Consider the following 12,321-nt stretch of genomic DNA (forward strand, 5'->3'; position numbering starts at 1 on the left):
CTCGACCATCCCTGCAACGACGGGTAGCCAGCCCTTTACCTGCGCAATCTCTTGCTGTCCTTATCCCTCGAGAATTTTTCACGTCTCGCACCGGGTCAGTTCTCATCCTTATCATGTTGTTTAGTTATCCTTAGCATTATGTCTTCTTCCATGATTCCATTCCGAGTCTAGTTCTTCGAGTGGTTCCGAGAGATCTAACGGGTCTAGTGAGTCCAGCAAGTCTAGCAGGCTTAGCATGTCCAGCGAGTCTAGCCAGGGTAGGACTTCCCTAGCTGATCCTGATTTTACCCTTGATCCTCCTGAGGAGGAAGTCCCCACTCATAGTCGTCCGGGTAAGGAAGTCCGACACGTGGTCCAACAAATGAATATATCTGAAGCAGATAACCTATGATACTGTCACTTGTCATCCCACATCCCTCCTGGTAGCGAGTCAAAACTTAGGACTCTGTGGCATATTCCTTCCTCTCACCAGATCCTCATCCCTAGCCCAGAGGACCGACCTTATCTAGCCCCTAAGGGCTATATAAATTCTTTCAGCATCATTTTGATGCAGGTCTCCGTTTCCCTTTGTGCGATTTTTTCCAAGAACTGAGCAAGTACTATCAAGTGCACTTAGGTTTACTCACGCCCAATGCTTTCCGTTTAATAAGTTGCTTCGCTGTGTTACTCAAGGCCTTAGACCTCCCTTTAAATTGCACCACCTTCTCCTACTTCTTAGTTCTGTCCAGATCAAAAGATGGACCTTTTTATGTAACCTCCCGGTCTAGCCACAAACTTTTCGATGGGGCACCCAATCATGTGAAGGACTGGAAAAAATATTTCTTCTTTATCCAGCCACCCAAAGAATTGACTTGCTTTACTGATTGGTACCATGCCTTCACTAAACCCAAATTTTCCAAGAGTTATAAGAAAGATAAGGAGTATCTACAGATAATGAGTGCACTAGGAGACCGATGCTTTAACATTCCCAAACTTCTATCTGAAGATCTCCTGTGTCACGCTGGGTTAAGTCCCGCGGAAATTGAGCTGAAGGAGAATGCTGGTAGATACTCTCACTTTTCGTGCTTTTCGTCTTTCTTTTGCTTAGTATGTTACTTGATAACATTTTTATTTGGTTTATTGTCTCTGTTTGCAGGTACTAGAGTCATGAATGCCCTATTTCTCCGTGAACTTTCCAAGAAGAACGCCGAGGGTTCCTCATCAGCACCTCAGAAGTCAGTTATTCCGGCAGTCATGACGGGCACAAAAGGAGATTGTTTTGTCGCTGAGAAAAAGAAAACCGGTTCTTGCTCTACTACTGCGCAGAAGTCCGCTAGCTCCCCTACTGCTGTGAAGAAGAAGAAGACCGGCTCCTCCTCCTCTGCCCCAAAGCGAGCTTCCTCTCCCCCTCCCCGTGCCAAGTCTCCTCGTCCGTCTGGCAAGCAAAATGCATCAACTACTCCTAGCCCGTCAGTCCCGCATTCTGGTAAGCACAAGATTTCTGAGATCTCAGTCGTGTCGGTCTCTTCTCCAGAAGGGTCAGGGTCGGATGAGGAGCCTCCCCCTGCATCAGGGGTACATCCTCTATACACACCAGATACAGCCATTGTGGGGCGGGGTCCTACTCAGCTGGCTCAAAAGATAATGTATCAACTTCTTTCCGAAGCGGATGCGGCGTTCATTAATTCACTGGGGTGGTCTGACCTCACTCGTCGGAAATGCAGCAGCATCACTGAGGTATATTTCTCTTTCTACTCTCTAGATTAATGTCCAATACATGTATGATTTCCTTGTCATCTTTTAACTCTTGTCTATTTACCCAGGGCATGATGTACATAGGGGAGTTGGTGGAGCGTGCCAACACCACTCGATCTACTGCCTGCCAAGACTTGCGCGAGGGCATGGCTCTTCGTGAACAGCTCCAAGCTACTATCGATGAGATGAAAGCGTCACATGCTAAGGAGCTTTCGGAGTCCCAAGCTCGAGGTGACGAGCTTCTGAAGGAAAAACAAGAGTTTCTGAAAGAGAAACACGAGCTCCAGCGACTGACAGAGGACCAAGCTAAAGAGATCCAGAAGTTAAAGACAGATTTAAAGAATTCGCAGGCTGAGCTCGAAGATGCCAAGGTGCGACACGTTGCAGAAGCTTCCTCCTTCAAAGAGGAATTTCTCAAATCCGAAGAATTTGTCGAGATCTGTGGCCCGAAAGCTTTTCACTACCTGGGGGTGGGTTTTGAGGGTGCAGTCGGCCTTTTCCATGCTCCGGGCTATCCTCCACCAGGCGCCCCTACTGACTTTATCGACTTGGAGGGCTTCATATCGAGTCTCCCCCCCGATTCCTAGATTGAGCTCCTTTATTTATGTTATTTTCTGCATTGTTTTATTTTCCATAGGATTATGCGACTTTTGGGACGTTTACATTTGGCAATTTCCTTTTGCGCACTTTTGACATGTACGAACTCGTTTTATTTATGCAACCTTGAGTATTTTGCATTTGAATTTACTGCTTCTCACGAGTTTGTCTCTGATACTATTAACTTGTTAGGGCAAATAAAATCATCAGCCTCTAACTCCTCTGCTAGGTCATACCTTAACAGGAAAATAAAAATCAACCACCTTCCCCTTCTAACTCCTCTGCTAGCGACACCTTAGCAGGAAAATAGGAATTCACCATCTCCACCTTCTAACTCCTCTGCTAGGTGACACCTTAGCAGGAAAATAAAAATCAACACCATCACCCTCTAACTCCTCTACTAGGTCATACCTTAGCAGGAAAATAAAAATCAACCACCTCCACCCTTTAACTCCTCTGCTAGGTGACACCTTAGCAGGAAAATAGAAATTCACCATCTCCACCTTCTAACTCCTCTGCTAGGTGACACCTTAGCAGGAAAATAAAAATCAACACCATCACCCTCTAACTCCTTTACTAGGTTATACCTTAGCAGGAAAATAAAAATCAACCACCTCCACCCTTTAACTCCTCTGCTAGGTGACACCTTAGCAGGAAAATAAAAATCAACCACCTCCACCCTTTAACTCCTCTGCTAGGTGACACCTTAGCAGGAAAATATAAATTCACCATCTCCATCTTCTAACTCCTCTGCTAGGTGACACCTTAGCAGGAAAATAAAAATCAACACCATCACCCTCTAACTCCTCTACTAGGTCATACCTTAGCAGGAAAATAGAAATCAACACCACCACCTTCTAACTCCTCTGCTAGGTGACACCTTAGCAGGAAAATAGAAATTAACACCATCACCACCCTCTAACTCCTCTGCTAGGTGACACCTTAGCAGGAAAATAGAAATCAACACCATCACCTTCTGACTCCTCTGCTAGGCGACACCTTAGCAGGAAGATAGAAATTTCTCTCCGCCTCAACTCTGCTCCTCTACTAAGCACAGCCTAAGTAGGAAAATAAAATTTCTCTCCGCCCCAACTCTGCTCCTCTACTAGGCGATGCCTTAGTAGGAAAATAAAATTTTCTCTCCACCCTCTGACTCTACTCCTCTACTAGGCGATGTCCTTAGTAGGAAAATAAAATTTCTCTCCGCCCCAACTCTGCTCCTCTACTAGGCGATGCCTAAGTAGGAAAATAAAATTTTTCTCTTCGCCCCAACTCTGCTCCTCTACTAGGCGATGCCTTAATAGGAAAATAAAATTTTTCCCTGCCCCACTCTACTCCTCTACTAGGCGATGCCTTAGTAGGAAAATAAAAATCAACACCATCATAATATACCAACATTCATAAATTCGAAAAGAAGAACTTGATTTTATTGAGTTCCAATGGAGTACATAAGAAAGTTCAGAAAGTAAAATACATCGACGACAGAATTAAGAATAATACTTCCTAAGGTGATAAGCATTCCAAGGCCTCTTCAAAGCTTTGCCTTGTGTATTCTCCAAGTAATAGGCTCCAGAGCTCAGTCTCTCGATCACCTTGAAGGGACCCTCCCACTTTGGGTCCAATTTTCCCCTCTGCTCTTCTTGCACCTTCCTTAGGACCAAATCACCCACTTGAAAGTTTCTCTGCACGACTCTCCGATTATAAGACTGTGCAATGCGGTTCTTATAAGCTTCCAGTTGAATGCTGGCAGACTCTCTCTTTCCCTCCAACAGATCAAGGTCAGTAGCGCGTCTCGCACCATTGTCCTCGTCATAAAACATCACCCTTGACGATTCCAACCCGATCTCAGCCGGGAGCACTGCTTCAGTACCATAAACCAAACCGAAAGGAGTTTCTTTGGTTCCTTCTCTCGGAGTGGTTCGGTATGCCCATAAGACACTTGGTAGCTCATCCACCCAATTGCCTTTAGCTTTGCCCAGTCGAACTTTCAGACCCTGCACCAGCGTCCGATTAGTCACCTCTACCTGGCCATTACTCTGCGGGTAAGCTACAGAGGTAAAGACCTGTTGGATCTTCATCTCCTTACACCAAGCTTGGATCTTGGCCCCTTGGAACTGTCTCCCATTATCGGATATCAGTCTCCTGGGTACCCCGTATCTACATACTATATTCTTCCACTAGAACTTCATGACGTCATTCTCAGTAGATTCTGGCCAACGGTTCTGCCTCCACCCATTTTGAGAAATAGTCAACCGATACCAAAAGGAATTTCTTCTGAGCAGGAGCTGTAGGAAAAGGTCCCACAATATCCATTCCCCACTGGTCAAAAGTACAGGCAGCCAGTGACAGTCTTCATCATGGTCGCTGGCCGGTGATGCAATCGAGCATGACGTTGACAACTATCACAAGACATCACTAACTCTTGAGCATCATACAGTATCGAGGGCCAAGAATAACCGGCGAGCATCACTTTCCTCGCCAATGCATAAGCCCCTAGATGATTTCCACAACATCCCTCGTGAACCTCTCGGAGCACATAATCAGCCTCTGTATAACTCAAACATCGAAGAAGCAGCCCTACAAAAGATGTTCTAAACAACACATCTCCGACCATCACATAACGTGAACATTTCATCTTCAACTTACGAGCTTCGCGAGGGTCATCGGGAAGCTTTCCCTCTTTCAAATAATCAGTTATTGCGGTTCTCCAATCCTCCTCCTCCTGTTCAACTGCGGGTGAACTCGTTTGAGGTGTGAGTTCAATTTGAAATACCACATCTCTAGTCTTCCAACTCCCCATTGTCCCAGCCATTTTGGCTAGAGTGTCTGCCTTCTCATTTTCTTTCCTGGGAATCTGTTCAAATGTAATCTCCGTGAATTTCTCTCTGACTCTATCCACTTCTTGAGCATACTCAATAAGTTTCTCATCTTTCACATCATACATTCCCTTCATCTGCTGCGCTACCAACATGTGAGTCAGAAAAAATAAGTACCCGGGTAGCTCCTACATTTTTGGCTGCTCGTAGTCCCAGCCAACACAGCCTCATATTCTGCCTCATTGTTGGATGCTCGAAAGTCCAACCTAACTGCCAACTTCACTTCCTCCCCAGCTGGTGAAATCAGTACCACTCCTACCCCGCTCCCCTCTTTAGAAGATGAACCATCAACATATACTTTCCAAGGGTCCTCATTTTCAAGATGCACAGTCTCAGCTAGAAAATCAGCTAAGGCTTGTTCTTTGATAGATGTTCTTGGCTCATACTGGATGTCATACTCCCCTAGCTCAAGGGTCCACTTGATCAAGTGGCCAGACATATCCGAATGAGTTATAATTCTGCCCAATGGGCTGTTCGTGACCACCACAATCGGATGAGATAAGAAGTAAGGCCTCAAGCGTCTGGCTGTCATTACCAAAGCCAAAGCCAATTTTTCCAACCCCGAGTATCGGATCTCTGCCCCTTTGAGCGCATGCGAAACATAGTACACCGGCTGCTGAACTGATCCATCTAGCTTAACAAGGACTGAACTCACAGCCCCTTCAGTGGCAGATAAATATACCCATAAAGGCCCACCCGTTGACGGTTTGGCCAGGACGGGAAGCTCGGCCAGGTACTCCTTCAATTCTGTGAAAGCCTTCTCACAATCCGGCCCCCATTCAATTTTTTTGCTTTTTGCAAGGTCCGGAAGAAAGGTAAGCTCCTGTGGGCGGACCTCGAGATAAAACGTGCCAGCGCAGCAATCCTCCCTGTCAACTGCTGAACATCTTTGGGCCCCGAGGGGAGACCATACCCTGGATGGCTTGAACTTTCTCGGGGTTAGCCTCAATCCCCCTCTCTGTCACCATATAGCCCAGAAACTTCCCACTCTTCACCCCAAATATACACTTTTGAGGGTTCAGCTTCAGCCCATAGGTCCTGCGGGTGGAAAATGTCTCCACTAGGTCAGGTATGAGCAGGGTCGAATCCTTAGACTTTACCATGATTTCATCCACATACACTTCCACATTTCCTCCCCTACCTGCTTAGAAAAGACTTTATCCATCAACCGCTGATACGTGGCTCCGGAATTTTCGAGTCCGAAGGGCATGACCACATAACAGAAAGTTCCTTCAGAGGTGATGAAACTTACTTTATCTTGATCCTCCACTGCCAAGTGGATTTGATGGTACCCCTAATAAGCAGTCCAGCATGCACAAATACTGATGTCCGGCTGTGGAGTCCACCAACTGATCTATCCGCGGCAAGGGATAACAATCTTTAGGACATGCTTTGTTGAGATCTCTGAAGTCTACACACATCCTCCATTTTCCTGAACTTTTCGGAACAAGAACGACATTCGAGAGCCAAGTAGGAAATTGTACCTCTCGAATGTGCTCAGCACTGAGCAAATCTCCCACCTCCTTTTTTATAACTATATCTTTCTCGGGACCGAAGTGTCTTTTCTTCTATTTCACGGGACGAGAATTCGGTAAGATGTTTAAACGATGTTCTGCTACATCTGGACTCGTCCCTGTGAGCTCTTGGGCTGACCAAGCGAACCTGTTGAGATTAGCTTGTAAACAAGTAATAAGTTTTTCCCTTACCTCTAGGTCAAGGTCAGGGGATATTCTTAGAGTTTTCTTGTCAGGCCCCAATGTCACGATCTCCGACTTCTCATCCATCACCTCACGAACCTCCCTCCTTACCACGGGCAACCCGCTTCGCCCCCTTCTAATCATATTAACCTCCACACGTGCCCTCTTCCCCTCTTCTTTCACTATTCCTTCATAACATCTTCGTGCAACTTTCTGGTCTCAACACAAGACTCCCACCTCCTTTCCCACAGGAAATTTCAACTTCTGATGATACGTGGAAGCTACGGCTCTGAAATCCTTTACTACCACGATAAATGTTATCATCTTTGTTACCCGCCGAGAGTCACGTCCCAAAGATAGGGGAAGATTAATCTGGCCCAACGGCGGAATGGCATGGCCTGTGAACCCATATAGAGGAGTGGAGACTGGATCAAACTCGAATCCTTCGACTTTCATCTGGTCCAACGTGCTCTTAAACAATATATTTACAGAGCTCCCATTATCAATGAAGATCCTTGCCACATCGTAATTGGCAATGGTGGTCGTCACCACCAAGGCATCGTTATGAGGGGCCACGATGCCTCGGAGGTCCTCCGGCCCGAAACTGATGATGGGATCCGGGGGCAGGTCCGTACCTCTAGAAATCTCAAAATTTTCCAACCTCCTCCCATGCGCTTTCCGCGCTCTCCCGGAATCTCCATCAGTAGCACCCCCCGAGATCATATGAATCATCCCTCTCGTGGGGTGGTTATCCTCATTCATTCTCCTCCTCGGTTCAGCGAGCTCCCGATGGGACATCCTGACCTCGACCCTCTCTCCTCGGCGCTTCGATCCTTGGATGTATCCATGGAGGGCCTCGACCCCGCCTAGAAGACGGGAGAGATCTCAGCTCACTCCCGGACGAGGACCCTTCATGTCTACCCCGTGGCGGAGGTCGAGCACTGCTCTCAACCCTCTGTGACTTCTCCCCCCTCTCCCCCGACTCCCTCACCTCCATCACCTTATCCCGACTCCTATTCAGAGGAACATGTGATGAGAATTGTCCTCTACCTTTGGTTCTGTCCTCATCTCTTTCCCCTGCACCCCTCTTCTTTCCACCTCTCTAGGCTCCCTCCACCCTACTTCCTCCGGGCCGGTTTTCCATCCTCCTGTATCGTTGAGCATCCTCCAAGTTTACATATTTCTCCGCCCGAGCTAACAAGTCATCATAGCTCGACAGAGGCTTCTTGACCAGCGATTTGAAGAATTCTCCCCCCCTCAGCCCTTGGGTAAAGGCGCTTATCATGATGTCAGTGGTAGCCGCTGGTATTTCTAGCGCTGCAGTGTTGAAGCGCTGGACAAACTCCCGCAACGTTTCAGCCTCTTGCTGTTTCATCACAAATAGACTCAAATAGTTCTTTTGATGCCTCTTGCTGCTGGCAAATCGGTTGCAAGAAGGCTGCAGAGAAATCCTCGAACGACTGTATGGAGTTGGGCTGCAGGGTATTAAACCATTGCTGGGCGGACCTCACCAACGTGCCCAGAAACACCCTGCACCTGACTCCGTCCGAATATTGGTGCAACAGAGCCGCATTCTCAAATCTTCCCAAGTGTTCTCAGGTTGCAAGTCCTTAATACCGCATTTCAATTGTCAAATTCAAGGGAACTTCAAGATTAGTGAAAGCTTCCTCGCTTGGGTAACTGTAACATTTAAGACTACTTCCGTTAGCATAGAAGACGTCAAGTTATCCTAAGTCCAGACTCGGTTCTGCTTCTCGTTATCTAAGTTCTGAAAAATTAGTCCTGCTTTTATATTTTATACTAATTTTAACTAACAGCCTGCCGGTTTTTATTCGTATTGCCACAATAAATTTAGGCCTAACAATTTACCCCTTTGTGGTGATGCCAAAACCTGGATGTAAGCAAAGATAGATAACGGCAATATAAAACAACAAAATATATTAAGATACTAAAACAAAAAATATTTTAGTTATCATTGCCAATGTCTCTGAAAATAATTTCAACAACCTGAGTATCAGCATTAAGATTTCTTCTGGCAGAGAATTCTGCCAAGTCTCCAGTTCTTCTATCTTCTGGTTGTGCTTCTTCCCCCTTTTTGGCATCAACGGCCATGACTTGAGCAATTAAGTAGTCCATATGCCCAGAGAGATTCATTATTCCGTTGTCGAGCATCTCCAAATATGGTGTATGATGAGATACTTGTTCACTTAGAGTATTAGAGATTGGGATTGAGACTCAATCTTGGCATCCATAGACTCCATTGAAATAGAAACTGAACGGATAACATCATAATGGTCGGTGAGTCGTTGGAGAATGTCAGTTTTTCCGAGCATTATAGCCTGTCCAAAAAACATTTGTCTCAGCATGCATTTTGTTAACAGATTCCATCGTGCGAAATATCTCTTTAGAGATACGGTCTCAGAAAAACTGTGCACCACTCACTTCTGCAGCATGTTCACGCGAGATTTGCTTTACCATCTTCGATAGATTGTTGAGATTTCTTTGCAGAGCTTCTATCTCAGATTCCATGTTAAATATTTCTAGTTCCGGAGAAGGAGTTTTGGTGAGCATACGCTGCCTAATTTCGGCAACATGGGCAATATGAGCAGCAGAGTCAGAAACAGATACAACCAATGCAGTAGAGACTGGAAACTGTTGAGGAGCAGTAGGAAGAATTGTGTCCAGCAGAGCAGTAGAAGAATCAGGTTCAACAGAGATTTCTTCTAGAGCAGTAGGAGAGATTTGTGTTGAAATAGTTTCTTCAGCAGCAGATGGAGCAGGAGAAGTGACTTCAAGATTATTAATTTATTCATAAGCAACATTCTCGTCGTGGTGAACATTTTCAGTAGTTTCCAGTGGTTGCTCCGAGGAGGTGAGTTCAGATGACCTATGCAGGAGAGCTGACATTTCTGCTTGATGTTCAGCAAAAAATTTCTCAAGATTTGGTAAAGGATGATCATCTGAAGCTTCCATGGGTTGGGTTTCGGGTGATGGTTCTGAGGAGAACACATCCTGATTTGATTGAGGTGGAGCAGCAGTAGGAACAATGGACTGAATGACCTCATCCACCGAGGCCAGCTCTTGAACAGAGATCAATGACGATGATCGAGTAGTCAGTTCTGGTAATGCAGTAGTACTTGAGACTTTTGCGTTTATGGGAGCTGTGGTCCTTTCCTCAACTAGCTGTATCTGTAAAAGTTCAGGAACCAGGCCTAATCTGTATGAAAGAGGCTTAGCAAAAGCCTGCTCTTGAGTGTGAATCTGTTCAATCAACAAATTCAATTTATCATAGATAAGCTTGATAATATCCTGATCATGAGAAGCAGTAGGACTCATTGGATCAAAATTAGACTTTAGTGTTGACAACACAGAGTCCATTTCCTTCTGCCTTAATTGATCAAGGATGTAGTTCCTTCGATTCATTGCCTCAATAACATTTTTGGCTTTTGCAGTAGCAAAAACATTCTTCTCATGCTTCATCATGCGTCCCAATGTGTTTTTAGTACGTAAATAAGTGATAGTATGAAAAACTCTCATCTTCAGCCATTCATCAAAAAATAACAAATTTTCCTTGGCAGAGTTTTCAATCTCCTGAAGTGGAGTTCAATGCCAGTTTGTACTGTGTTTTGGTGCATTGGCGTTGGGGTTTTTCAAATAACTTCCCTTTTCCTTTTCCAGTAGGAGAAGGCAGCACAGATCGAGTAGTGGAGGATCCGGATAGTGAATCTCGAAAAACAACTCCAGTAACAGGTCTGAGAGTAGACACTGAAGTTGATGTTGATGAAACAAGAGCATCTACTGGTGCGATGATAGAGATGATATCAGTTGGTTGTGAGACAGCAATAGTGACTGCTGGATCTGAAACAGACTTGGGTTTGGGTGAGTTGACAACTGGAAATACTTGTCTCAACGAGACAGTATCCAAATCAGCAATGACTGTTGTTTTCTGGATGCGGATGGTAGTTCGGGGCTTCTTTTTGTTCGGAGTTGCTACTGGAATGGAAGCAGCAGTAGGTGCAGCTGATTCTTCAGATACAGTGTTCTCTGAATCAGTCAAGACAATTACTCTTTTTCTTTTGATTTTATTTTGAACAGCTAGACCTTCGGCTTGGGCATCCCCAATCTCCTTTTTCATTGAAACAAATTCAGCCACAGTTGGCTTAAGTCGAAGAGCAAGCACGTTATCAGCGTTTGCCATAGTAACAAAAGAAGAATCATGTTCAGTGGTGAACGGAAAACCAGCATCCTTCAACATCTGGCTAATTTGAACAGCAAACCCAGTCTTTTTTCTTGAAATCATTTCTCTCATGATTTTGAATAGAAACAAACTCCAATCTACCTTGATCTCAGAAGTGATTGCTACCATCACCTGAACTTTTTCTTTGGTTAATCGATCAAAAGTACCAGCTTTCACAAGTAGTGCCTTTGCCACAATATCAGCGAGTATTTGGTACTCCATGAGAGATACTAAAACAACAAAATATATTAAGATACTAAAACAAAAAATATTTTAGTTATCATTGCCAATGTCTCTGAAAATAATTTCAACAACCTGAGTATCAGCATTAAGATTTCTTCTGGCAGAGAATTCTGCCAAGTCTCCAGTTCTTCTATCTTCTGGTTGTGCTTCTTCCCCCTTTTTGGCATCAACGGCCATGACTTGAGCAATTAAGTAGTCCATATGCCCAGAGAGATTCATTATTCCGTTGTCGAGCATCTCCAAATATGGTGTATGATGAGATACTTGTTCACTTAGAGTATTAAGAGATTGAGATTGAGACTCAATCTTGGCATCCATAGACTCCATTGAAATAGAAACTGAACGGATAACATCATAATGGTCGGTGAGTCGTTGGAGAATGTCAGTTTTTCCGAGCATCATAGCACATTGACTTCTGGAAACAGCCTGTCCAAAAACATTTGTCTCAGCATGCATTTTGTTAACAGATTCCATCGTGCGAAATATCTCTTTAGAGATACGGTCTCAGAAAAACTGTGCACCACTCACTTCTGCAGCATGTTCACGCGAGATTTGCTTTACCATCTTCGATAGATTGTTGAGATTTCTTTGCAGAGCTTCTATCTTAGATTCCATGTTAAATATTTCTAGTTCCGGAGAAGGAGTTTTGGTGAGCATACGCTGCCTGATTTCGGCAACATGGGCAATATGAGCAGCAGAGTCAGAAACAGATACAACCAATGCAGTAGAGACTGGAAACTGTTGAGGAGCAGTAGGAAGAATTGTGTCCAGCAGAGCAGTAGAAGAATCAGGTTCAACAGAGATTTCTTCTAGAGCAGTAGGAGAGATTTGTGTTGAAATAGTTTCTTCAGCAGCAGATGGAGCAGGAGAAGTGACTTCAAGATTATTAATTTATTCATAAGCAACATTCTCGTCGTGGTGAACATTTTCAGTAGTT

The 12,321-nt window shown here is 44.8% G+C and overlaps 2 protein-coding genes across 2 annotated transcripts; both read right to left on the reverse strand.

The window, feature by feature from the left end:
• Positions 1-4,530: 4,530 nt before the first annotated feature.
• On the reverse strand, positions 4,531-5,302 carry LOC140827232 (uncharacterized). The gene is made up of 2 exons (XM_073189861.1): positions 4,748-5,302; positions 4,531-4,650 (listed from the first exon to the last, which is right to left on the reverse strand). Exons 1-2 carry the CDS (start codon positions 5,300-5,302, stop codon positions 4,531-4,533), a joined length of 675 nt encoding a protein of 224 aa, XP_073045962.1.
• Positions 5,303-7,123: 1,821 nt separating this feature from the next.
• On the reverse strand, positions 7,124-7,666 carry LOC140827233 (uncharacterized). The gene has a single exon (XM_073189862.1). It carries the CDS (start codon positions 7,664-7,666, stop codon positions 7,124-7,126), a length of 543 nt encoding a protein of 180 aa, XP_073045963.1.
• Between the last annotated feature and the right edge of the window lie 4,655 nt (positions 7,667-12,321).

This window comes from Primulina eburnea, chromosome 3 (genome assembly GCF_022965805.1).
Source record: "Primulina eburnea isolate SZY01 chromosome 3, ASM2296580v1, whole genome shotgun sequence".
NCBI classification, from domain to species: Eukaryota; Viridiplantae; Streptophyta; class Magnoliopsida; order Lamiales; family Gesneriaceae; genus Primulina; species Primulina eburnea.